General features: G+C 40.4%; 1 protein-coding gene across 3 annotated transcripts in view; it reads right to left on the reverse strand.

Annotated features, from left to right (window-relative positions):
* Positions 1 to 7,442: 7,442 nt before the first annotated feature.
* Positions 7,443 to 26,712, reverse strand: part of LOC139537554 (inactive peptidyl-prolyl cis-trans isomerase FKBP6-like) — a 30,053-nt gene continuing 10,783 nt past the window's right edge. The window contains exons 1-9 of one of the 3 annotated variants that reach the window (XM_071338997.1): positions 19,574 to 19,787; positions 19,040 to 19,157; positions 18,810 to 18,899; positions 18,531 to 18,733; positions 13,547 to 13,666; positions 13,005 to 13,202; positions 12,533 to 12,642; positions 12,358 to 12,432; positions 7,443 to 7,713 (exon numbers count right to left, since the gene is read on the reverse strand). In XM_071338997.1, coding sequence (XP_071195098.1) covers positions 12,360 to 12,432; positions 12,533 to 12,642; positions 13,005 to 13,202; positions 13,547 to 13,666; positions 18,531 to 18,733; positions 18,810 to 18,899; positions 19,040 to 19,157; positions 19,574 to 19,648 — 987 coding nt within the window. In that variant the 5' untranslated portion in view covers positions 19,649 to 19,787 and the 3' untranslated portion in view covers positions 7,443 to 7,713; positions 12,358 to 12,359. Of the gene's footprint in view, positions 7,714 to 12,357; positions 12,433 to 12,532; positions 12,643 to 13,004; positions 13,203 to 13,546; positions 13,667 to 18,530; positions 18,734 to 18,809; positions 18,900 to 19,039; positions 19,158 to 19,573; positions 19,788 to 26,712 lie in introns of those variants that run through there. The other 2 variants (XM_071338996.1, XM_071338995.1) reach the window with 2 other exon arrangements.

Consider the following 26,712-nt stretch of genomic DNA (forward strand, 5'->3'; position numbering starts at 1 on the left):
GCGGGCTTAACATACAAACCCTCAGCGTATCTAACTCATATGATTGGCAGTCTGCTTCTCAACTTAAAGGGGAACTTATTAGGGGAGTAATTGACTTTGACAAATCTTGGATGATAGGTTAGTAACTTGATGGAGCGTCTCAAAAGTTTGAAAAGGAACGTAGCCAGCGGTTGGGTATACATAGGCACTGAGCCTTTTGCACAGGAGGAAGTCTTCAGAGAAAGGGGGGCTGACAGGTGAAAACTGCCTTTGTACAACATTACATTAGGTTATTTTATCAACTTAAACTTGAATGTGTATTTACAGGAAAATATATCAAAAGACGAAGAATATCAGAATCATCATTAAATCATCTGAAAAGGAGCACATTCTGAATGTTGCTGATACTGATATTGTGGGTGTACAGTTATGCCTTTAATGTGGACAGGGTGAGAGGGCATAAAAAGTGGAGGGGTACGCATTTTACCTTTGTAGGATGCCAACAAAGAAAACTAAACCGCTCCATTCATTCAGCAAGCCTAAAATATCCAGTATTTATTTTGAATCAATTGCAATTACGACCCCAAGGAAAACAGGGTTCAGTTTACCTCAGCTTCAAAACCTTTAGTAGGATAAGCATTTTCTTCAGCCCTCTGTAAAACAGCCTCAGGGAACCCCAAGGAACTGAAGAGGGGCTTGTCTGACTGGGTTTACAACGATGATCTCCAATGCTGTGCTTTGCGTGAGTGAGAGTGAGTGTCCACAGTTTATAAAGGCAGCATTATATGGTCTGACCTTTTGCTGAATGTGTCAGAAAGGACACCGTCACAAACCATACATGACTGTAGAGCAACCTAAATGAGAGGTTTCACACCCGCACTGGCTAATGTAATGGATGCAAATATATTCACACCAGACTAAAAACTCTCCACGCACAAAATACCCAAATCCAAGCCTTTCAAGTCCCAAAGACGAGAGTACAAAGCCAAGTGTTCTGTCTTTATCACTCAAAGACAAGCACTTCAGATACTTTAGAGGAAATGTTAATGGTTAGACTTCCCAAATCCTAACTAATTCCCAAAACCCTACCTCAACAACACTCCTTCGCCATTCATTACTCAATATATATTCTCAATAAATAGAATGTAGTCATCAACACCAAATAATTACTCTAACCCATTACTTGGTAGTGATATTTCAGATTCCATCCTGTATCTTCATAAATGAACAATAACAAGTCCAAATATTGCACTTTCAATACAAGGTAAATGGACACTCTTAGCAAAAAGGGTTCCAAAAGGGTTCTTTGGCTGTCCCCATAGGAGAACCCTTTTTGGTTCCAGGTAGAATCCTTTTGGGTTCCATGTAGAACCCTCTGTGGCAAGGCTTCTACCTGCAACCAAAAATAGTTATTCAAAGGGTTCTCCTATGGGGACAGCTGAAGAAACCTTTTAGGTTCTGAATAGCAATTTTTTTTCAAGGGGGTAGATTCAGTGCAATCCACTGCACTTTAGATGCTGACTGAATCACGCTCAAAACATTTTTTATTTATTACAGACTATACTGTAAACATAATTACTCAACAGAATTCATGGATTCTAAACAAATGTGGTTGCTCACCCTCTAGCATAAACAAATCTTAAAATAACATAACTTTGCAATTGGACAGACTTTTGAAAGTCATAGTAAAAGGAATTTGGATGTCCTGATTCAAATATAAGCCTGCCCTCATTCATTTAAAGTCAGGAGGACAAGATCACAGAGGGAATGACAACTAAAACGAGAGGCAGAGTACATCCCTGTGGACCAGAGCAGGATTGTGGACAGATCTGTATAGTCTCGGTCTTGCATCTGTGTATGATGGAAATACATAAATACCCACACCCATTCCACATTTAGCCAGAAGTGCACAATTTACACAGCAACAACCACGTTTAAATTATTGCTACTGATTTTCTTATTGGGGCTCAAAAGGAACCGGGCGTGCCCTGCAAACACAAACTTCCAAATGAACACCTACAATTACAAATGCCCAAGCTGCTGCCTTTGATGACGTGTTAGACGAGTAGTTGTCTTTTCTACTTGCAATATGAAGATGGCCGTTTTGTGTCTACTGAACATGACCAGAATAGTTGAAATATGAAGCATAATAGCCAGCGATAGCATTAGCACCAGACACACTTAGTTTGCAAAGCCTCAAACAGCCAGAGCATGGAATGGCGACATCAGCAAAACGGCATCAACCAAAGCCACTCAACGCAACTTAGATTTTTTTTATCTCACAAAGCTAACTCTGACTGATGCTTCTCAATTGACCAACATTGACCGAAACCACTATTTCTAAAGGGCATCTGGTTTGGATTAATTGTATTTGACCATAAAATAATGTCAGTTATTGTGGGTTGAAAAAACTAAATCAAAACACATGCCAAGAGAAAAGGGATGAAACGTTCAACGTGACTGGATAGACAATGTAGGAACCACAAAATTATTTGGGACAACTGCATATTTGTTCCCCTTTATTAAAGCATTTTGCACCAGAGAAAAAAACATTTATCTCCCCTTAAATTAAACCATCAGACCACTAAAACCATTTGATTTGTACCTCTAGTGTTTAATGACAACACCTTTGAGTCCTGGTTCCAAAGTGGCAGCATGCATTTTGAGCATGTGTACTTTGATGGCTCTCTACTGTCTTTAAATTAATTACAAGAAAAATGTGGGTTATCCAAGGCCAATTTCTTTAATTTCGTAAAACTAAGAAATCTTATTCAAGCGCTTCAAAAGAATCTGGATGAACGCAAGGCATCTAGCTTTGAAAAGATACTGAAAGAAGCTGCTACGCCAAAGAAGTTGATTGCCAATTTATATCAAGGGTTAATTGAAACTCCTGATTCGGAAAGTATTCAGACACTTCCCTTTTTCCACATTTTGTTACGTTACTGCCTTATTCTAAAATGGATTCAAAAAAAATGTTATCCTCAGCAATCTACACACAATACCCCATAACGACAAAGCAGACAGGTTTTTAGACATTTTTGCTAATGTATAAAAAAATAAAAGAAATAAACATAAATACCTTATTTACATAGGTATTCGGACCCTTTGCTATGAGACGCGAAATTGAGCGCAAGTGCATCCTGTTTCCATTGATCATCTTTGAGATGTTTCTACAACCTGATTGAAGTCCACCTGTGGTAAATTCAATTGATTGGACATGATTTGGAAAGGCACACACCTGTCTATATAAGTTCCCACAGTTGACAGTACATGTCAGAGCAAAAATCAAGCCATGAGGTTGAAGGAATTGTCCGTAGAACTCAGAGACAGGATTGTGTCGAGACACAGATCTGGGGAAGGGTACCAAAAAATGTCTGCAGCAGTGGCCACTACCCAAATACAGGGGTGCCAAGCTTGTAGCGTCATACCCAAGAAGACTTGAGGCTGTAATCGCTGCCAAATGTACTTCAACAAAGCACTGAATAAAGGGTCTGAATACTTATGTAAATGTGATACGTTAAAAAAAAAAAAAAATACATTTGCAAACAGTTCTAAAAACCTGTTTTTGCTTTGTCATTATGGGGTATTGTGTGTAGATTGATTACATCTGTAATCACTGCCAGCGGTGTATAACACGTATTGACTCAGGGGGTGAATACTTATCTAATCAAGGTATATTAGTGTTTTACTTTTTATTAATCGTAAAGATTATATATTAATTTTCATTCCACTTTGACATTAGTATTTTGTGTAGATCGTAGACAAAAAAATGACAATTAAATCCATTTGAAACCCACTTTAACACAAAATGTGAAGAAATCAAAGGGGGTGAATACTTATGATAGGCACTGACATTGTCATTGATACTGACAATGTACGAAATATAAACATGCTCGATTGAATACTATGGAAAAACAATAAAAACAAATTAATTGTGCCCTGTAAATGGAAATGTTAAAAAAGGAAGGAGGCGACTGTAGTACCAAGTAATGATAGAAAATGAACCAAGTTAAGACCTAGATGTGATAAAGCCTGAAAATGATTTGCAAAGCATGATCTTTTAGCCATATTCAATCCCATCAAAACATGTTTTAAAACGTTTTGCAACAGAAATTAATTGAACAGAAAAGCGTACACAACTTCCCGGCTTGTTTTTCTGTCAGGTCAGGTGTTCTCCGCTGGGAATGATCTAATTGTAGTTAGTGTTGTTGTGGATGTAACAGTCAGAGAGGAGAGTTGCTGCTCTCCACACGATCTTCCCACCCTATTTCAAACGCCTGATTGCATGGGCCTTTTCTCAATTAGATTTGCTCAACTCCTGTGTCCTCTCTCTCCTCCATCCTCTCTGGCCTCTTTTTGAAAAAGGTCAAAGGTAATCGAGGAGAGGGGGCAAGGAGTGTGAAAGTAGACAAAAATGCACTTGTATGAAATGACTACTCCAATCACGTGTTACAGGGTGGAATCCCAAAATAATTGTAAAGTGATTAAAAACGAAATGTGCAAGACATTTTATAGAGAAAGGGATAAGTAACATATCGTTTTTAGCCAATGTTTGCAATTCATGATGAAAAAAATTACATTCATTTGCTAATTAGATTGCGAGGCTTTCTTGCTTGTGTTTGATATGGTGCCTAGATAGCTGCATGTAACTCCCCACTTGAGTATTGCATTGGGGCAAAAAACTATCTGCGAGTTTGTACAAACATGTTGACCATGTCTTTTGTGTACAACATGAAGTTTGTAGGCTGCACCAGACAAAGTGTTCATTGTTGATCAAGGAGGGGGAAGCTGCAGTGTAACACTGAGCAGCAGGTACGTAGGCAGCAGCTACGTGAAAAAAAACCTGCAAATGTCTTTAGCCGCGGCAAATCGGTTTTACAGAAAATCCGGAACCACAGCCAATCCATACATAATGGGTTGCCTCCAACCTGCACCAATGACTATAGACCTAGACATTGAAAAATGAGTGCCTCTAGCCTATTAGACTAAATTGACTAACTCCTTTAGCAGTAAAAACATGGTTTCCCTTCCAATCATAACACAGAGTAATTGGAATGGCTCTGGGTCCGCTATAATGAGCGAGCTATCTCGTGATCATCTACCACTTTAAACAAACACCGGGTGGGAGAGTTTCTCTGCCTCACTTGTGGTTAAAAGCCAAACACTGTTTCACTGAGGGTCTCCGACAAAGATCTTTGGTGAGGCACACTCGCTAAACACACATGGCAGGCTCACTCCTGGACAATGACGGTAGGCGGAAACCACATTGTCTGCAGAGTACCCGGCAAACATGCCCCACGGTCAGCTAAGCAGAACAGGTGAACATTTAGGATAGATCTCGGGTGTAATTTGGCTTCTTCCCCTTCTTTCCTACTCCATCTATACACATCTGAAAACACAGGTAAAAGCAATATAGCAGACACCCTACAGGAATTGACTTTCACTTGTCCAGTTCTTTCACGCCAGTCTAAATAAAGGAAACAAAATGAAGAGATGAAGGTAGGGAGCCACTTAAGACTATTCAGATCCACCTTTCAAGTTCCTCCATTGAATTCCTCAGTGCTTGAAGAGTGGGCACCGCCAAGGCAAAACTGTGTGGCAGGAAGCGGAGGCAGTAAAAGCAGCCCTAGTGAAAGGACTAGCCCTAGGCTATAGGATTTGGTAAGGTGAAGGGCTAAATAACCGTAGACATGGCTTCCACTCTACACTGCACGCACATCTTACCTCGAAGAACCACCTAGGGTCTTTAGGTTGGTCAGTGTTAAAAGAAAATATCCACCGGACCACCGTCAAATCAAGCTCACAGCTCTTTCCAAAACCTGATATGATCTTAGAAATAGGCCCACAAGTAAATTATAGTCAGCTTGAAGCAATTCCTCGATAATGGCTTCTGAAACCATAATGCCAGGCATCGGATCCAAATATGGTCATAACCAAAGAGATTGATTTAATATTGCTGTCTGCATAATGAAACAGAAAATCTATCATTTTAACATTCATTTACTGAACAACTCCTAAAAGCTACTCCTGGTGCAGCTGAAACAGCAACGCCCATGCCCCTTCCACCTGAGGATCTGTCTTTTTCAGCCATCTATTTCCTGTGTTTGAGGGGTGGAAAATCCACTTGTCACTTAAATCTCACTGGATTGACTGCTTCAATTTGACTCTTTTATACTCTTGCTTTTGCCTGTCGTTTTTTCCCGTTAACGTTACGACCACGGAAATGTTTGCAATGAACTGTCATGAACCCGGTAATTGCTGAAATGGGCTCAATGGAATACATCGTCTTTCCTGTTGCATTTCTAAGAACGGTAAAGCTTCATAAGGTATTTAACACACTCTTGACACTTATATCACAAGAAAGAGAAGAAATAACTTTATTTTGATGTACAAACATGTTGATTTTTAATCGAGGGTATCTGCTATTGACACACTTGTTGAATTATGCAAGAGAAATGTGACAACAGTAAAAAATTAAGCAGTATAGACAGCGCAGGTGAGTGCTGGTAGGGTAGACAGAGCAGGTGAGTGCTGGTAGGGTAGACAGAGCAAGGTGAGTTCTGGTAGGGTAGACAGAGCAGGTGAGTGCTGGTAGGGTAGACAGAGCAGATGAGTGCTGGCAGGGTAGACAGAGCAAGGTGAGTGCTGGTAGGGTAGACAGAGCAGATGAGTGCTGGCAGGGTAGACAGAGCAGGTGAGTGCTGGCAGGGTAGACAGAGCAGGTGAGTGCTGTCAGGGTAGACAGAGCAGGTGAGTTCTGTCAGGGTAGACAGAGCAGGTGAGTGCTGGTAGGGTAGACAGAGCAGATGAGTGCTGGCAGGGTAGACAGAGCAGGTGAGTTCTGTCAGGGTAGACAGAGCAGGTGAGTGCTGGTAGGGTAGATAGAGCAAGGTGAGTTCTGGTAGGGTAGATAGAGAAAGTGAGTGCTGGTAGGGTAGACAGAGCAGGTGAGTGCTGGTAGGGTAGACAGAGCAGGTGAGTGCTGGTAGGGTAGACAGAGCAGGTGAGTGCAGGTAGGGTAGACAGAGCAGGTGAGTGCAGGTAGGGTAGACATAGCAGGTGTTTGGTGGTTGCAGCCCTGTTCCACCCTTTTATGTTAATGTATTAATATATGCAAATACACCCGGTGTTTTTTTGTGCAATATTTCAGCCAATATCTGATGGATTACAACAATTCTAAAAGTTTGGAGTATCTACGTCCAGTTTCCAACTGCTGCATTTATTTGAGTTGTTTTTAAAGCCTTAACAATTTCGATGTCCGTTGCTAGTTAAAGAGTTTGTCAATGGTATCAAGAGATTTAAACAAAGAGAAGTATATCAACTCTGCCTTGTAAAACCAGCATGTTATGGTATTCCAACTGGCTTCCATGAAATGTCCTTCAATACAGGTTTCCCCAGGAATGCTTTATCTGAAACTTGCTTGAATCACTGGAGAATATGTTTATTCAGACAAGACAATGGTATGTTTTGGAGAGGCTTTACTTCGTGAATATATCTCAATAAACAACAATGGCCCTTGAAAATATTGTAACAAGATGAACACAAACACATTTTTCATTATTAAGACATTTCACTGTGTCCCAACTGCAGTTGGATTTAGTATACAGAATAGCTTTGTAAATGTTGGTACATAATGAACAGAAACTCTTGAAATCAAAGTGAATATATTTACATAATGTAGTAAGGCTTGTGTGAGTCTTCGGTGTTGACTTTAAGTTCTCCTTACACCATCACCTGCAACAGAATGTGAGTCCAAAATTTAGCTCCAGACATTGCTCCTCTCTCTCTCTCGCTCTCTCTCTCTCTCCTGGCAGGCAAATAGGGCAGATCCCACCTTGTGATACAGGGAGGATACCTCAGCAGAACTGGAGTGTCCTAAAGCTCTGTAGAACACCCAGAACATGTAGGCAACATGATTCCCAAATTACACTCAGAAGCCTTTGATCTTGAGAGAACGCTGCCACTTGAAGATGAGAGTCTGGAGTTTGGACACTTGCATAGGCAAATATTTATGTACCTCTGGAAGAAAACAGGTTCTGACAAATCACACTCAAGTTTCGGTCGGTCATCCATTTTGGAACAGATGACTGCAATATCTCTGTGAGCTGCCAGTGGATATAATGTTGCATCTTCCAATTCCACATGAAAACATGATTATACAAATATGCTAGATGATTGAATTGTCTTAGATGGTCACTGATGGCACTGCATCTCTTATTAAAACAAAGTGAAAAGGGGCAACTATGTGAACTGGATACAGATAGTAAGCAATGTATGTGGCAAACATCAATCAATGCTTTGAATCCATTCATACGGCGCCCTCCTGTGGCTAGCACAGAAATACAAGGTTACCATCCAGCCTTTTAATGTGAGTAAAGTACATGTTGAATAAAAAAGTCACGACAGGCTTGATGGAAACAGAAAATGTGTCCGTAAACGTTCCAAATGTCGACAAAACAAAATACACTAGACAAGGTGGGCTCTCCGTGTTGTTGAATTATGCGAGAATTTTTCAAATGGTGGTGGAAATGCCTTGATGCGCAATGGACTTCTGTGGGCAAATGTTCACCTTCGACGGCCACTGGCACGCTGGAGAAGTGTGCTCTTCACAGATTAATCTCGGTTTCAACTGTACCGGACAGATGGCAGACAGTGTAGTGTGTATGGCGTCGTGTGGGCAAGCGGTTTGCTGATGTTACCGTTGTGAACAGAGTGCCCCATGGTGGCGTGGGGTTATGGTATGGGCAGACATAAGCTATGGACAACGAACACAATTGCATTTTATCGATGGCTATTTGAATACACAGAGATACCATGACGAGATCCTGAGGCCCATTGTCATGCCACTCATCTGCCACCATCATCTCATGTTTCAGCATGATAATGCACGCAAGGATCTGTACACAATTCCTGGAAACTGAAAATGTCCCAGCTCTTGCATGGCCTGCATACTCAGACATGTCACCCATTGAGCATGTTTGGGATGCTCTGGATCAACGTGTACAACAGCGTGTTCCAGTTCCAGCCAATATCCAGCAACTTCACACGGCCATTGAAGACGAGTGGGACAACATTCCACAGGCCACAATCAACAGCTTGATCACCTCTATGCGAAGGAAATGTGTTGCGCTGCATGAGGCATATCGTGCTCACACCAGACACTGACTGGTTTTCTGATCCACGCCCCTACCATATTAAGGTATCTGTGACCAACAGACGCATATCTGTATTCCCAGTTATGTGAAATCCATAGATTAGGGCCTAATGAATTTATTTCAATTGACGGACTTCCATATATGAACTGTAACTCAGTAAAATCTTTGAAATTGTTGCGTTGAGTGTAGTTGGGATTTGATTAAATCATGGTGAATCAAATCATGTGAATCAAAATGATCATTTGTGAAACACGAACAGTGATTTTCATAGACTTCCTTTGGGATTATGTGGCTGCAAAACTTGTTTTGTAGATACTTCAAATTGATTTGGGCATTTCATTTATGTGACATTGCAACTCAATAGATGCTAGTCAGCCTGCAAAGTAACTTCTAAGGTAAGATAAATATGACTAAACTAGAAAAGGTACATTTCCCAAAGAAAATCTGTGTGCTTGGGTGTCTAAAAATATTTGTTAAAATGTAGAATTCAAGCAGTTCGTCATAGTAAGAATAGGTCTGATTACTTAAGCATATACACTCGGTGGCCAGTTTATTAGGTAAAACAGACTAGTACTAAGTTGCACACCCTTTGCCTCGAGAACAGTTGGAAATTCTTTGGGGCATGGAAACCTAACATGTGCAGGGGTGGGGCCATGGACTCATGCTGCTTATGCCAAATCCTGACTCTGCCATCAGCATGACATAAGCCTGTAATGCTGGAACCGGGACGCAACAGGAACCGGGATTCGTCGGACCAGGTAAAGTTTTTCCACTCCTAAATTGTCCAATGTTGGTGATCGCGTGCCCGCTGAAGCCGCTTCTTGTTTTTAGATGAGAGGAGTAGAACCCGGTGTGGTCATCTGCTGCAATAGCCCATCCGTGACAAGGACTGGCACTGTTGTACTGTGCCGTTATTTGCCTGTTTGTGGCCCGCCTATTAGCTTGCACGATTCTTGCCATTCTCCTTCGACCTCTCATCAATGAGCTGTTTTTGCCCACCACACTCAAAGTTGCTTAGGTCACTAATTTTTCCTATTCTAACGTTTAATCGAATAGTAACAGAATGCCTCGATGCCTGTCTGCCTGCTTTATATAGCAAGCCACGGCCAGTGACACAGTCTGTAGGGGCGAACCATTTTCGTGAACAGGGTGGTGTACCTAATAAACAGCCACTGAGTGTATTTCAGCTAGCAAAGTTTTAGGCAATTAACTGTGCCTAAAACTCCGCTGGGACAGGCTTTCAAACTGTGGTCCCTGTGACTGTCATTCTAAAACCATTACAACAAAAGGCTAAAATCTCTTGGTAAGGTCGCTAGGTGTTGTAAGCAGTGGTGTAGTGGTGCCTAGAGAAGTGGGTATACTCTAATTTTGCCAGAAATGTCCCAAACGGCCCACTCGGCAAAGGAAAGGCGACCTGTGTGAAAAATGATATGAGAAACAGTGGCATACACTCTGAATGACCTAAAAATATGAATCCCATATTGGTCTTTCACAGTCAGGCCAACCCAAGCTGTACTGTGTAAGTAAGCTAATAGTAGGCCTACTATTGAAACAGATAAATGAGTCTGTCAACTGAGTCAGAAATCAGGTTTTTGTTCTCAAAGTCACTTTTTTAAAGCAAAAAAAACCAAATTGTACATTATAAGTCCATAACAATGCTTAAACCACAACAGGAGACCACTTTTGAGGTCTGGAAAAATCTAAGACATTTTTATTTGAGTGTAGTTACCCTTTAATTCAAGTGCACAGACACCTAGCACTGTTTGGTTAGTGGTGTTTCTGTAGCACATGAGATGGAGTTTGCAAAACAAATGGCTACTGGATTGAAGCAAATAATCATGATGTCATTCTGCCAGGTAGCCATATGCTACTTTGTAGCTAGTTAACATTTAATTGAGAAGGTTATTGGGAAAGCCTTTCCATCTACCAGAGTAGTTAGGCCTATCATTAACATCGCTATATTTTTCCTGTTCCTTAATTGTTTGAAACCTGGACGTTTTACTTCCTATTATGAGGCATGTCTTATCTTGCTTCAAAGTAGCCTATTGCCAAAATCCCACCATAGAAACGTGGAGGAAATTATTTTACAAAGACTTCCTCATATGCTTTCTCCTTTTCTATTTGTTTTCTTTCTTTCATTGTCTAGCAGCAAAATACATTATCCTAGTCATATTATCAACCCATGATAGTTGTTGCATGTTTAGATCTCCCCTCTTTCTAAATTTCTAACAGATATTTCCATCTCTGTCCATGAAACCGCTCGCATGTGCACCACATTCTATAAAGGTGTTTTACTGCAATTTGCATTTTGGAACATTCAGGCATAGGCCTACTGCAGTGTGCACATTGTTATGCCTAAAATGTGAAGAAATAATAGTTTATCAATATTTTAAACTAAACATTCTTATCTGTTCCATCAGCCTTATTACAATTATTTTTATTTTACCTTTATTTAACTAGGCAAGTCAGTTAGAAACAAATTCTTATTTTCAATGATGGCCTAGGAACAGTGGGTTAACTGCCTTGTGATAGGGCGTATACCTCCACTACACTACTTTAATATGCATCATGGGGATTAAGAAGTCAATATACGCAATTCTCAATGAAAAATAAGTAGATATGTGGCATATACCCTCCACTACCCCACTGGTTGTAAGGCTGTTCAGTATTTTTTATAAGGGGTTCAAATTCTATTTCTTTATACACTGAACAAAAATATCAACGCAAAGTGTTGGTCCCATGTTTCATAAGCTGAAATAAAAAATCCCAGATATGTTCCATACGCATAAAAAACGTATTTCTCTCAAAATATATCCACTTTGATTTCTCTCTGTTAGTGAACATTTCTCCTTTGCCAAGATAATCCATCCACCTGACAGGTGTGGCATATCAAGAAGCTGATTAAACAGCATGAGGATTATTTCTGTCTTTAATAAAGCCCTTTTCTGTGGGGGATATCATTCTGATTGGCTAGGCCTTGCTCCCCAGTGGGTGGGCCTGGCTGCCAAGTAGGTGGGCCTATGCCCTTCAAGGCCCACCCATGCCTGCACCGCTGCTCAGTCATGTGAAATCCATAGATTAGAGATTTATTTATTTATTTCAACAGACTTATTTCCTTATATGAACTGTAACTCAGTAAAAACATTTAAATTGTTTCATGTTGCGTTTATATTTTTGTTCAGTATATATTTTATTCGCTTGCCTCAACTTTGTATAGCCTTACCATCACTTTTTCACAAAGTCTGCACACATCTTGAAGCACAGCTCTTTCTCTTTGTCCAAATAGTCCTTGTAGCATCTGCACAAATAACAATAATGTAGTTGAAACAATGTGTCACTAGGGAAATAAACAATGAACGTCAATGAATAAACTATGAATGTCAGAAATATTATCTTACATGGCAAGCTTCCTCAAGAGATTGTTGATGTCGATGTCGAATGGTTTGTTGGCCTGAGCCATCGTGAGGTAATCCTGGGCTTTCTCATAGTCAAACAACTCCAAATAGGCCTGAGGAAAACCCTCTGGTTAAAACATCTGTGACTGTGATTCTTTCAACAAGTGAGCCATCACCAAACATGCAAATCTCAAATGTATGAAAATGGGAAGATGTACGCTTTAGAATTATTTTAAGATGCTAGTAAATGGGTAAATCTTCATAAAACATATGGTCCTAGCAAAAGCACAACCTGTAAAAGTTTTTTTTAAGAACATTTATGTCTGGAGTCAGATCCCTGTCTGCTCACCTATATTTAATATCCATAGCACAAACTATGATGCCAAAAACAATTACATATATTGTAGGCACACACACATGAACCCAGCTTATTGACAAGAATATGACTTCCCCCAGCCTGAGGGTCTGACCTGACCTGACCACAGCGGAACAGGGCCTTGGTGTTGGTGGGGTCAATCTCCATGGCCTTGTGGCCGTACTCCAGGGCTTTCAGGGGCCTGTCCAGGCGGAGTTGGGTCAGGGACAGGTTGAGGTAGATGGGCAGCTGCACCGCTGCGATGCTCCTCTTCTCCTCCTTGTCCTCCATCTCCCGATTCCCCAGCAGAGTCACCGCCTGGCCAGACACATGGAGAGGTCATACGTAGAAAGAGTTATTTGATGTATTTATTTATATCACATGCACACTTGCGTGCGGACACAGTAGGGCGTGCACACACTACACGCACAACAGTGTGCTTGTCAAATATTACACATGACATTGAGCTTATGACAATAAAATAAAATCTACAAAAAACTCAATACTTATGAGGGAACCAGCATAACATCACAATCATTCCTCTCATTCATTCACATTCACTTGAAGTAATCCTTCATCATAAAATAATGCTGAAACTAAAATCAAGGGGCTCATTTGACGACATAACATTTAGAACATAAAACATGTTTTTCTGATACTACCTGTTTGTAGCGATCTTTGGCATCCTCGAAGCGACTCTGGTTGAAGCAGCGGTTGCCAAAGCTGCGCTCTGTGTCGACCACATTGAAGAGCGTGGACAGAGGAACAGTGTTCTGCTCCTCCTGGAGGGAGAGAGGGGTTTGGGAAAGGTAAAAACTGGGGAAAGGGAGCCAACAAAATTACAACTACTCCCCAGATAGTAGTGAGAAGCATGACCAAAAATAGTCACTTCAGTCCAAGTAGAAAATGGCTTTATTCAACCCCATAACATATCTCAGCTCCTTCCACTGTATTTAATAAGGTTGGTTGACATTCTCTGTTACAACAACACCCTGGTCCTGGAGGTAATCAACATCAACCTTGAGGGAACTCTGACTAGTTTTGTCTGAGTCGAGTCGTGAGATACAGCTAGGGCTCGGCGATATATACAGTGGGGAGAACAAGTATTTGATACACTGCCGATTTTGCAGGTTTTCCTACTTACAAAGCATGTAGAGGTCTGTAATTTTTATCATAGGTACACTTCAACTGTGAGAGACGGAATCTAAAACAAAAATCCAGAAAATCACATTGTATGATTTTTAAGTAAATAATTTGCATTTTATTGCATGACATAAGTATTTGATAACCTACCAACCAGTAAGAATTCCGGCTCTCACAGACCTGTTAGTTTTTCTTTAAGAAGCCCTCCTGTTCTCCACTCATTACCTGTATTAACTGTACCTGTTTGAACTGGTTACTTGTATAAAAGACACCTGTCCACACACTCAATCAAACAGACTCCAACCTCTCCACAATGACCAAGACCAGAGAGCTGTGTAAAGACATCAGGGATAAAATTGTAGACCTGCACAAGGCTGGGATGGGCTACAGGACAATAGGCAAGCAGCTTGGTGAGAAGGCAACAACTGTTGGCGCAATTATTAGAAAATGGAAGAAGTTCAAGATGACGGTCAATCACCCTCAGTCTGGGGCTCCATGCAAGATCTCACCTCGTGGGGCATCAATGATCATGAGGAAGGTGAGGGATCAGCCCAGAACTACACGGCAGGACCTGGTCAATGACCTGAAGAGAGCTGGGACCACAGTCTCAAAGAAAACCATTAGTAACACACTACGCCGTCATGGATTAAAATCCTGCAGCGCACGCAAGGTCCCCTGCTCAAGCCAGCGCATGTCTAGGCCCGTCTGAAGTTTGCCAATGACCATCTGGATGATCCAGAGGAGGAATGGGAGAAGGTCATGTGGTCTGATGAGACAAAAATAGAGCTTTTTGGTCTAAACTCCACTCGCCGTGTTTGGAGGAAGAAGAAGGATAAGTACAACCCCAAGAACACCATTCCAACCGTGAAGCATGGAGGTGGAAACATCATTCTTTAGGGATGCTTTTGTGCAAAGGGGACAGGACGACTGCACCGTATTGAGGGGAGGATGGATGGGGCCATGTATCGCGAGATCTTGACCAACAACCTCCTTCCCTCAGTAAGAGCATTGAAGATGGGTCGTGGCTGGGTCTTCCAGCATGACAACGACCCAAAACACACAGCCAGGGCAACTAAGGAGTGGCTCCGTAAGAAGCATCTCAAGGTCCTGGAATGGCCTAGCCAGTCTCCAGACCTGAACCCAATAGAACATCTTTGGAGGGAGCTGAAAGTCCGTATTGCCCAGCGACAGCCCCGAAACCTGAAGGATCTGGAGAAGGTCTGTATGGAGGAGTGGGCCAAAATCCCTGCTGCAGTGTGTGCAAACCTGGTCAAGAACTACAGGAAACGTATGATCTCTGTAATTGCAAACAAAGGTTTCTGTACCAAATATTAAGTTCTGCTTTTCTGATGTATCAAATACTTATGTCATGCAATAAAATGCAAAATAATTACTTAAAAATCATACAATGTGATTTTCTGGATTTTTGTTTTAGATTCCGTCTCCCACAGTTGAAGTGTACCTATGATAAAAATTACAGACCTCTACATGCTTTGCAAGAAGGAAAACCTGCAAAATCGGCAGTGTTTCAAATACTTGTTCTCCCCACTGTATATATATTTTTTATGAGCGTTTATGTCCACTTGTTCTCATGTTGTCTTTTAGTCTTGTCTCTTTTCCTAAGATCACTTCTAGCTCTCTGACAAGTGTTTTCAACTCAATATTTGCATTTCTGGTTTGGTCCAACAGAATGGGTCATATGGACACTGAAACACATTGCGACATTATTTTACTGTAATAGAGGAGAAGATAACCTTTCTAACAATATCATTTGTCATGTCTCAACTCCTCAAATTGTGTGCAGAGCAGACACTACTAAAACAGGAGTATCAATAAACATAGATTCTGGTAAATGAATGCTCAGTTTGTTGTGCGCGGCATAGCATTTTAGCCAGACTGTTATACTAGCTGTCTAGTCTGTGTTTTATAAATGTGCAATGAGCCTAAAACACAATTATATAAGGAATTGGCAACTTGTTCTCATTTTGAGAAATAAGGTAGGGTACTTGATTTCAACATCTGAACAAAGTAGACCGGCTAACATGCTGTTCAAACAATTGGAGACAGACAGAAGGGTGTGTTCATAATAATGAAACTGTATAGCTAACTTGTTAGCTAGCAAATGGATCCAAGTATGCTAAACTTGAAATAAAGATTAACTGGCTACTCACTAGCATGATGCAAACTAGTGAGGGCCCAAAAAGGTGACACTTTTTTTTATTTGCACCGAAACATGCAAAAAATCCCTGCTAGGGGGAAATGCAGGTTTTAACTAATTAAACAACAAATAATATATGATCTACATGCTCAGTCTGTGTGTAAAAAAAAATAAAAAGTGGTTAATGTGAACCTAACTCACAGCTAAAAAATGTAAAGAACGCAATCCAATGTTATTTGTTGCCTAGACTTTACTGCAAATGACACTCAAGTCTTGAGAAAAAACAATACACTAATATTGCAGTTAGCCATGACAGCCTTTATATTAGAACGCTTGTGACCACACACATCTAAATATTGCTAGCTAGCAAATTTTTCGGTTATAGTGGCCACTATAGTAGACATCGATCAAGTGCACAAGACTACATGTGTGCAAAAATAACGTTCACCGGGTAAAAATATTTAATTATCCCCCCTCACTCACACACAAGTTGTACTGTCAAGTTCAACACAAAAGCAATATCTTTGGGCTACACTGCAGGTTATTACATTGTACACCTTCTGCCTGTGAACATCTGTTGTACAATGTTCTAGCCCGCAGAGCATGAGACCCTTTGTTGGCCTAATTGATCTCTTTCAGGCATAGAGTACACCTGGCATACCCCTTTTTATCCACTGTATTGGAAAAATGAGAAAGAGGGGAAGTGTGTGGTGTTCCTTTCACCTCTATAGTGGCATCCAGCTTAAGCCAGGCTACACTTTAATTTTATTTTTTTACCTTTATTTAACTAGGCAAGTCAGTTAAGAACAAATTATTTTTACAATGATGCCTACACCAGCCAAACCGGGCGACCCTGGGCCAATTGTGCGTCGCCCTATGGGAATCCCAATCACGGCCGGATGTGATATAGCCTGGATTCGAACCAGGGTGTCTGTAGTGACACCTATTGCACTAAGATGCAGTGTCTTATACCGCTGCGCCACTCGGGTGCCCCAATCCACTTGTTAAAAAAGCAACGCCTCATTTTCACCTAATTCTCTCATTCTGAAAATTAACCACATATTGTAGAGGGAAAACATTAGTTCACAGATAGTAGTTAGTTCGTTTGCTAGCTAACTAGTCAACATTTCAGACAGATTGCCAGGGTCCAGTAAGCAACTAATGCATTATAACTTGAGAAACAGCAAGGAGTCGTAACGTTATACCAGTTCAGGTAATACTATAGCGAATTGGTTAGGTCACTAATGTAAGCTCATCTGATGTTGTAACGTTAGCTGTCTGACTTTATTGGCCAGCTAATTTTCACACCATAAACTCAATTATTTGATCAGTTAAGTTGGCTAAGTTGGCTAATGTTGCTCAACTTTTCTCTGGCTAGCTAACGGAGAATTTGATCCAGCTAGCAAGATAGCGTTACTTAACAATGCTAACAATACTAGTACTTGTTCCACCACACTTTCTCCCTCACCTCAAACTGTCCAAATGCCAGTTGTTTTTCGGTTACAGCTCATGAACTACGCTTCATCACCTTCTCACCCCCGTCTCCGTGGTCAGGCTTTTCACCTACCTCTTCGTTATCGTTCAGGAGACTCGCTGCTGTAAATGGCAAACTGCCTTTCTACTCTCTGCTGTCTTTCCAGAGCACGCACTGATGCTGTAACTAGCAAATTGGTTGGCTCTTCTCTCTTCAGTTGCGTGCTGCATTCTGCTGTTATGTGAACAATTGGCTGAGCCTTGGATACAGCCAGTATTGCTCCAAACGCGCATCACTCGTTCGCTTACAGCCAGTAGTGTGATCCAAAGCCCGCCTCCCTCCCAAACATTTCTCATCGGATCTACACGAATCACATAGGTCACCTATTTTTGATTCAAAACTGCGAATTTCGCCGAAAGGTGACTAGTTTGCATCCCTGCATGTGGGCTTGTGTTCGCGAGACTGTTTATGAGACATGTGTTAATTTTCAATAATTACTGCTACAAGAAGTTAGTTATTATTAGTGAATGTGCATTACACATTGTTCTGGTTAAATTTGTAACAAAAAGGGCATTTTCATCGGAGAAACTTGAATGCCAGATCAGTGATTATTGCAAAAAAGCAGATTCAATTTTGAAAAAAATAATTACATTATTAGTGAGTGTTATGGTTGTGGAAGGCTTCAATTTAGCCTTGGTTTACATTTGGTATTTGACCTTTAATTGTACAACAAAGCTTATTAAGAGAAACATTTTTAAATATCTAGGTATATGGTGAATCACCCATAAATTAGAAACATTTTTTATAAAATTGGCCATATTGCCCATCCCTAGATACAGCCCTGACTGAATAAGGCCCCTAGTCTCCTCACCGAACTCATTGCGAAGAACTCATCCACTTGGGCTGAGTCAAGGAAATCGAGGACCTGCACCTCGTAGAGCACAGTGGCTACAGGAGGGATGAGTGGAGGGCAGCCCATCTCTCCATATGCATACGCAGGCAGGAAGAGAAAACGAGAGAACTCTCCCTTCCTCATGGTCAGAATACCCAGCTCCAGGCCACATAGAGTCACGTCTGTAAGGTGTGTATATTAGTTGTTTATGAAGCCACATATGAAAACCAGTTAGCTAAAGAGTAGGCTATACCTTACCTCTTCCAAGCTTCATCATTCGAGGGTACTTCAGGTAGCTGGTGGTCTCAAACGGTCGGTCAGAGTACTCCAGAAATCCTGAGAAATTAACTTTGAAGGAATATTAGCAGGTGTACAAATGGGCAATGCTATAAGAAAAAATGGTGGTGTCCCACTTTGGTTTAATGTTGATACATATAATCGATTACATTGTAAGGCATCCTAAAGATAGGAGTATTTTTAGAGGGTACTTGACACAGATGAATCTCTTGGCACTGGTGGGCCTTCTCCAGGTTGGACCACTTCCTTCTTGATCCCGCCATCGCCCAAGAGGTCCTGCATCTGCTGGCCCAGGCGGTGGAAAGGGCTCTGACAAGGATATAGAAAAGTTAACAACATTGATAACACTTACCTAATTTTTTTCAAACCTTTTTAAATGTGTTTGCAGTGGGGCACAAAGAAACAGTCTTGCCAAAACACCGTTTTATATCTTAGTTAGATAGCTAGTAAGTTGAAACGAAATTCTGCAAGGTGGGACGCGAAGCTAAAATAATTTTGCGTGACAGGATCAAGCTCGCGAGGCTGCAGTATAGTGTCTTGAATGAGCAAATTATGCACAAACATGTGTATACATTTTGGTTCATGAAACATCCCTATTAATATGATGGTGTAAAGTTGAGCAAATAATAGTTGTGTTAAAATGTTGACATCACATGTAACGTTAGGTTAACTAGCGAACGTTAACTCGCTGCTGGCAATAGGCAGCCTCCCATCCATCTCTTTACCGGAGTACCTGCCATTAGCCGCTCGTGGGGATCCAAAAACTGCTGAATTCTGGTCGACAGTCCGTTTCCTGACATAATGTTGTCGAAAGATGGTTGCAAATTTCAATTGCACTAGCTAGCTATGATAATATAAAAGTCTATGAATAATGTGGGTTGCTAGTTAGCTTGCAGATTTCCCGCGAAGAACGTAGCCAGGGGTGCGTTCAGTTCGATCGAACGTTTGCTACTTTGCGTAACGACTTTTACACGTTTCCCCAAAACGTTCAACGTTCTTGAACATACTTCGAGGTACGTTCTCTACGTTTGGCGGGTGTGTCCTTTTAGCAATGAGTGACGTTTGAAAGGGCAGCGGTGCATTTTAGAACCCACAACCCAACCAAAGTGGTCCTTCAGAACAGCACCGTTCCCTTTTAATTGAACCTTTAGAAACTGTGTGGTTGCATTACGTGTTTTCGTATTGAACGCAGGTATGGTCATTAGGTCACAGTACACCACGTGAGGTGCACTGACCGTGTTGACATTATTCAATCAAAACTGGAAATCCACTAATGGTTAACATAAAAAACAACATACCATTTCCCCTTTTGCACAATTCTTATTTTTCATGTTTGTCATTGGCATAACAGTCTATGGACATAGATAAGCATACTGTACAAATTTAGTTTGTAAGTCTGTTGGAGTACTTTGTCATTTTTATATTGATAAAAATATAATAAACAAAATATGTGCACAAGAACATCAATAGCATATAATACATTTTCAAAAATATATGTTTTTCTGAAAAATAAATGCTATTAGCTTCCGTTGTAGTTTTAAGAACTGATCCAGCATTTAGCTAATTTAGCCAATACCACTGAACACATGTTTAAACTACAACAAAGGCAATAGTCCATGCTAGTAATTTGACAAATGTACAACACACTCAAACATATTTAAAATTATACTGTGGCATGGGACTATTTTATACAATTTCACAGTTGTTTAAGATAAAGTTAAATCCTCAGCGTATACCAAACACAAACAAAGAATTTCACACATACGGTTATACTGTATATGAGTCATTCCAAGTGTTTTCAAACAGACTTTTGCAAGAGCAGTCTTCCTTTCTTTTCAAAAGAATGCATGCAAATCTCTCCATCAAAGTTTTACTTCATATGCTAATAATTAATCTTTTCCCCCCAGGGTGGGATAGTGCAGACTAATTTACCTGTTCTAATCTATTTACCGGTGGGGGTGTTAAGCTTTTAGCACAACACTCCATAGCAAGACATTTGCAAAATTGTTGACTGTTAGAGCATCAAATATACGATAAGTTTTGTCTGATAGTATTCAAAATACGTCCATCATTTAAGAATAGTACGTTGATTTGTCTTCAAAAATTCAAAAACACCTAAATTTTAAAGTCACCAATCACAAATTCACATGGATATCTACACTCTTAGAAAAAAGGATTACAAAAGGGTTCTTCAACTATCCCCATAGGTAAACCCTTTTTGGTTCCAGGTAAAATCATTTTTGGTTCCATGTAGAACCCTCTGTGGAAAGGGTTCTACATGGAACACAAAACGGTTCTACTTGGAACCAAAAGGGTTCTACCTGGAACCAATAAGGCTTCTTCAAAGGGTTATCCTATGGGGTCAGCCGAAGAACCCTTTTAGGTTCTAGATAGTACCTTTTTCTAAGAGTGTAGGTCGTCAGAAAGCAATAACTATAGGACTCTCTGGGCAGAATAGGGACACCAACATCCCATACATGCATTACATTAAGGTTATATTTTATGCCTTTTGAGGCCAAAGTTCAAGTTCACATTGAAATCCCATCAGAAAGAAGGCATTATATAGAAGGCTTTGCTTTAAATACTGTAATTAGTAGTCTATGTCACACATTTGATATACTGTTAAGGGGATATATCAACAGACCTTGCCTTGCAAGTAAATCAGGTACTCAAGCAGCAGCAGTACTACCTACATTGTGTGCCAGGCTATACTGTATGTGGCAAATATGAGCTTTCTTTGTTGAAAAGTGTTCTGTAAGGGTAAATTATGTTGTTTGGAATGTTTAGATATTGTGTTGGGTTTAACTAAATGTATGCACACATATTACAGTGGCTTGCAAAAGTATTCACCCCCCTTGGCATTTTCCCTATTTTGTTGCCTTACAACCTGGAATTAAAATAGATTTTTGGGGGGTTTGTATCATTTGATTTACACAACATGCAAAACTATGAAGATGCAAAATATTTTTTATTGTGAAACAAACAATAAGACCAAAAAACTGAAAACTTGAGCGTGCATAACTATTCACCCCCCCAAAATCAATACTTTGTAGAGCCACCTTTTTCAGCTGCAAGTCTCTTGGGGTATGTCTCTATAAGCTTGGCACATCTAGCCACTGGGATTTTTGCCCATTCTTCACGGCAAAACTGCTCCAGCTCCTTCAAGTTGGATGGGTTCCGCTGGTGTACAGCAATCTTTAAGTCATACCACAGATTCTCAATTGGATTGAGGTCTGGGCTTTGACTAGGCCATTCCAAGACATTTAAATGTTTCCCCTTAAACCACTCGAGTGTTGCTTTAGCAGTATGCTTAGGGTCATTCTCCTGCTGGAAGGTGAACCTCTGTCCCAGCCTCAAATCTCTGGAAGACTTAAACAGGTTTCCCTCAAGAACTTCCCTGTATTTAGCGCCATCCATCATTCCTTCAATTCTGACCAGTTTCCCTGTCCCTGACGATTAAAAACATGATGGTGTTCTCAGGGTGATGAGAGGTGTTGGGTTTGCGCCAGACATAGCGTTTTCCTTGATGGCCAAAAAATTCAATTTTAGTCTCATCTGAAACTAGGTACTGAGTACCTTCTTGCATATGTTTTGGGAGTCTCCCACAAGCCTTTTGGCGAACATCTTTAAGCAATGGCTTTTTTCTGACCACTCTTCCGTAAAGCCCAGCTCTGTGGAGTGTACGGCTTAAAGTGGTCCTATGGACAGATACTCCTATCTCCGCTGTGGAGCTTCACAGCTCCTTCAGGGTTATCTTTGGCCTCTTTGTTGCCGCTCTGATTAATGCCCTCCTTGCCTGATCTGTGAGTTTTGGTGGAAAGCCCTCTCTTGGCAGGTTTATTGTGGTGCCATATTCTTTCAATTGTTTAAATAATGGATTTAATGGTGCTCCGTGGGATGTTCAAAGTTTCTGATATTTTTTAAAACCCAACACTGATCTGTACTTCTCCACAATGTTGTCCCTGACTTGTTTGGAGAGCTCCTTGGTCTTCATGGTGCCACTTGCTTGGTGGTGCCCCTTGCTTAGTGGCATTGTAGACTCCGGGGCCTTTCAAAGCAGGTGTATATATACTGAGATCAGGTGACAGATCATGTGACACTTAAATAGTCCACCCGTGTGCAATCTTTCTAATTATGTTACTTCTGAAGGTAATTGGTTGCACTAGATCTTATTTAGGGGCTTCATAGCAAAGGGGGTGAATACATACAGTTGAAGTCGGAAGTTTACATACACCTTAGTCAAATATATTTAAACTCAGTTTTTCACAATTCCTGACATTTAATCCGAGTAAAAATTCTGTGTCTTAGGTCAGTTAGGATCACCACTGTATTTTAAGAATGTGAAATGTCAGAATAATTGTAGAGAATTATTTATTTCAGCTTTTTTTTTCCAACACATTCGCAGTGGGTCAGAAGTTTACATACACTCAATTAGTATTTGGTAGCATTGCCTTTAAATTGTTTAACTTGGGTCAAACGTTTCAGGTAGCCTTCCATAAGCTTCCCACAATAAGGTGGGTGAATTTTGGCCCATTCCTCCTGACAGGGCTGCTTTAACTGAGTCCGGTTTGTAGGCCTCCTTGCTCGCACACGCTTTTTCGGTTCTGCCCACACATTTTCTATAGGATTGAGGTCAGGGCTTTGTGATGGCCACTTCAATACCTTGACTTTGCTGTCCTTAAGCCATTTTGCCACAACTTTGGAAGTATGCTTGGGGTCACTCCATTTGGAAGATCCATTTGCAACCAAGCTTTAACTTCCTGACTGATGTCTTGAAATGTTGCTTCAATATATCCTTCCTAGGGATGCCATCTATTTTGTGAAGTGCACCAATCCCTCCTGCAGCAAACAACCCCCACAACATGATGCTGGCACCCCCGTGCTTCACAGTTGGGATGGTGTTCTTCGGCTTGCAAGCCTCCCCCTTTTTCCTCCAAACATGATGGTCATTATGGCTAAACAGTTCTATTTTTTTTTCTCATCAAACTAGAGGACATTTCTCCAAAAGTACGATCTTCGTCCCCATGTGCAGTTGCAAACCGTAATCTGGCTTTTTTATGGCAGTTTTGGAGCAGTGCTGAGCAGCCTTTCAGGTTATGTCGATATAGGACTCGTTTCACTGTGGATATAGATCATTTTGTACGTTTCCTCCAGCATCTTCACAAGGTCCTTGCTGTTGTTCTGGGATTGATTGGCACTTTTCGCACCAAAGTACGTTCATCTCTAGGAGACAGAACGCGTCTCCTTCCTGAGCGGTATGACGGCTGCATGGTCCCATGGTGTTAATACTTGCGTACTATTGTTTGTACAGATGAACGTGGTACCTTCAGGCATTTGGAAATTGCTCCCAAGGATGAACCAGACTTGTGGAGGTCTACAATTTTTCTTCTGAGGTCTTGGCTGATTTCTTTTGATTTTCCCATGATGTCAAGCAAAGAGGCACTGAGTTTGAAGGTAGGCCTTGAAATACATCCACAGGTACACCAATTGACTCAAATGATGTCAATTAGCCTATCAGAAGCTTCTAAAGCCATGACATAATTTTCTGGAATTTTCCAAGCTGTTTAAAGGCACTTCTGACCCACTGGAATTGTGATACATTGAATTATAAGTGAAATAATCTGTCTGTAAACAATTGTTGGAAAAATTACTTGTGTCATGCACAAAGTAGATGTCCTAACCGACTTGCCAAAACTATAGTTTGTTAACAAGACATTTTTGGAGTGGTTGAAAAACTAGTTTTATTGACTCTAACATAAGCGTATGTAAACTTCCGACTTCAACTGCATGCATGCACCACTTTTCCTTTTTACTTTTTTTTTTGTTTTTGTTTTTCCCAAACAAGTTATTTTTTTAATTTCACTTCACCAATTTGGACTATTTTGTGTATGTCCATTACATGAAATCCAAATAAAAATCCATTTAAATTCCAGGTTGTAATGCAACAAAATAGGAAAAACGCCAAGGGGGATGAATACTTTTCCAAGGCACTGTATGTTATCATTTGTGCAGAAAACACTCCTCAGAAAGAAGGAGTGACTTGACTGACAACCTGGCTTGTATAAATAAACTGATGCCAAGGATAAAAACCAGAAGTTTGTATAAAAAATAATAATAATAAATTAAAAAAATTGATCCAGTTGTCTCATGACACTGACATTTCTTATTTCACCTGCTCTCTGCAAAATACACATGAGATTATTAATATTGTTGCATGATATTATCATAGTTATTGACAACAGAAATATCAAACAGACTAGTGTAAAAATCTATTTGCGATATTGGCAGTCACAGTAAGACATGGTTCTGTTATTGTAGCTAAACAACTTAAAACCAGTACATTCATTTCAGACAGACTGGGTATCTGGGATGAAAAGAGTCTATCGCAGCGGATATGTATTCACTAAAATAGACATGAATTAGTATAAGTGAATTTTCCTTATATGAGCAGTTTTATGGTACATTCATTACCTATAAAACAAGATGTACAGTAGAAAGACCATTTAAAAGTGAACCGTTATGTTTCTCTATGATTTTAAAACATGTTCCATAAATGTTAGTTGTAGAGAGGGCTGGCAAACCATTTCAATTACAGGAAATTTTACAAATGCATTCCAATTCACATTAATTATAAAAAATTGCCCCTAATTTCATAAATTCAATCTCAATAAATTTACTGAATTGCCTACAGTTGGAATAGAATGAACCCCTCCTAAAAAACTCAACACAAACAAAAGTAAATTTGCAGAAAACGTTGTGATGTTTTGATAAACTAGAAGTTAACATAATACATCAACTTGTCATTAGGAAACGAGTGCATACAGCACTGCGTAGTCAATGAGCATTCCATTCTGGGGCACTTGCTGATAAGAGGGGAATGGTGAGAGCCTTAGAATGTAGACATGCTGCCAAACGAGGTCAGCTCTCTTTACCTCAAACCTAATTTGGGGTAAGGTCACAGAACCAACCTCAAACAACAGCAAACAATTGACAACATCCAGAGAATTTTTATAAATGCATATCTACTGTGCATGGTTTACATTTCAGAAAATGTTCCCATTGTGGCTCATTTACAGAACTGTATATTAACTGTCAAGTCAATGCGTGTTCTTTTCCAGTTTTGATCAAATATCTACAAGTTAAAGGGTATTTTGACCATAAAAGGGAAAATGAAACCAAGCCGTATGCCTCATTGACCCTCCTCAAGTACTTTCGGTGAGCTACATGCAGACAATTGCATTTAAAGGGATTTTCCACTCCTAGGATGCTATGTTCAACCACCACACATCTCTGTGTCTGAAGGATCGCCAATAAGACAAATAAGGCCTGGGTTCTATGCTTAGCAAGTGCACTTCAACCTAAAGATAGCTCTGGACCACAAAACCAATTAACAGATCAGCTGGGTTGCAGGTACTGAAGTCAGAGAGTGACATTTGGAGGGCGCAAAACAGACCTTAGCACTTCAAATATTCTGTGCGCCACTTAATGCACCAATTACACAACTACTGCATTGCCTGCATTAAATATCCACACCGTCATATCCAAGCCTGCTTTTTCCAAGCCTTGCTTGAGGCGATAAGGTTGGAAATAAACTGTTTTGAGGTTTTCCAAATTTTGGTCTCTTACATTACCGCCGCTTATTCGCATTGTCAAAATGGGGCCCTGAGTGTTGTTCACCATTGGTCAAATAGCACCATTCTGGGCACTCTCTCTGTTTTGCTATTGATATGAACAAGAGTAAAACTATTTGAATAACAAAGTTATTGTACTGAAATCTTGAGTTCTTGTAAGACGCTGAAAGATCAGAAACAATAGGTTCAGGTGGAGTAGAAAAACTGAGAACTCAGAAAAGTGGAGTCAGGTT

The sequence above is a fragment of the Salvelinus alpinus genome, chromosome 13 (assembly GCF_045679555.1).
Source record: "Salvelinus alpinus chromosome 13, SLU_Salpinus.1, whole genome shotgun sequence".
Taxonomy (NCBI): domain Eukaryota; kingdom Metazoa; phylum Chordata; class Actinopteri; order Salmoniformes; family Salmonidae; genus Salvelinus; species Salvelinus alpinus.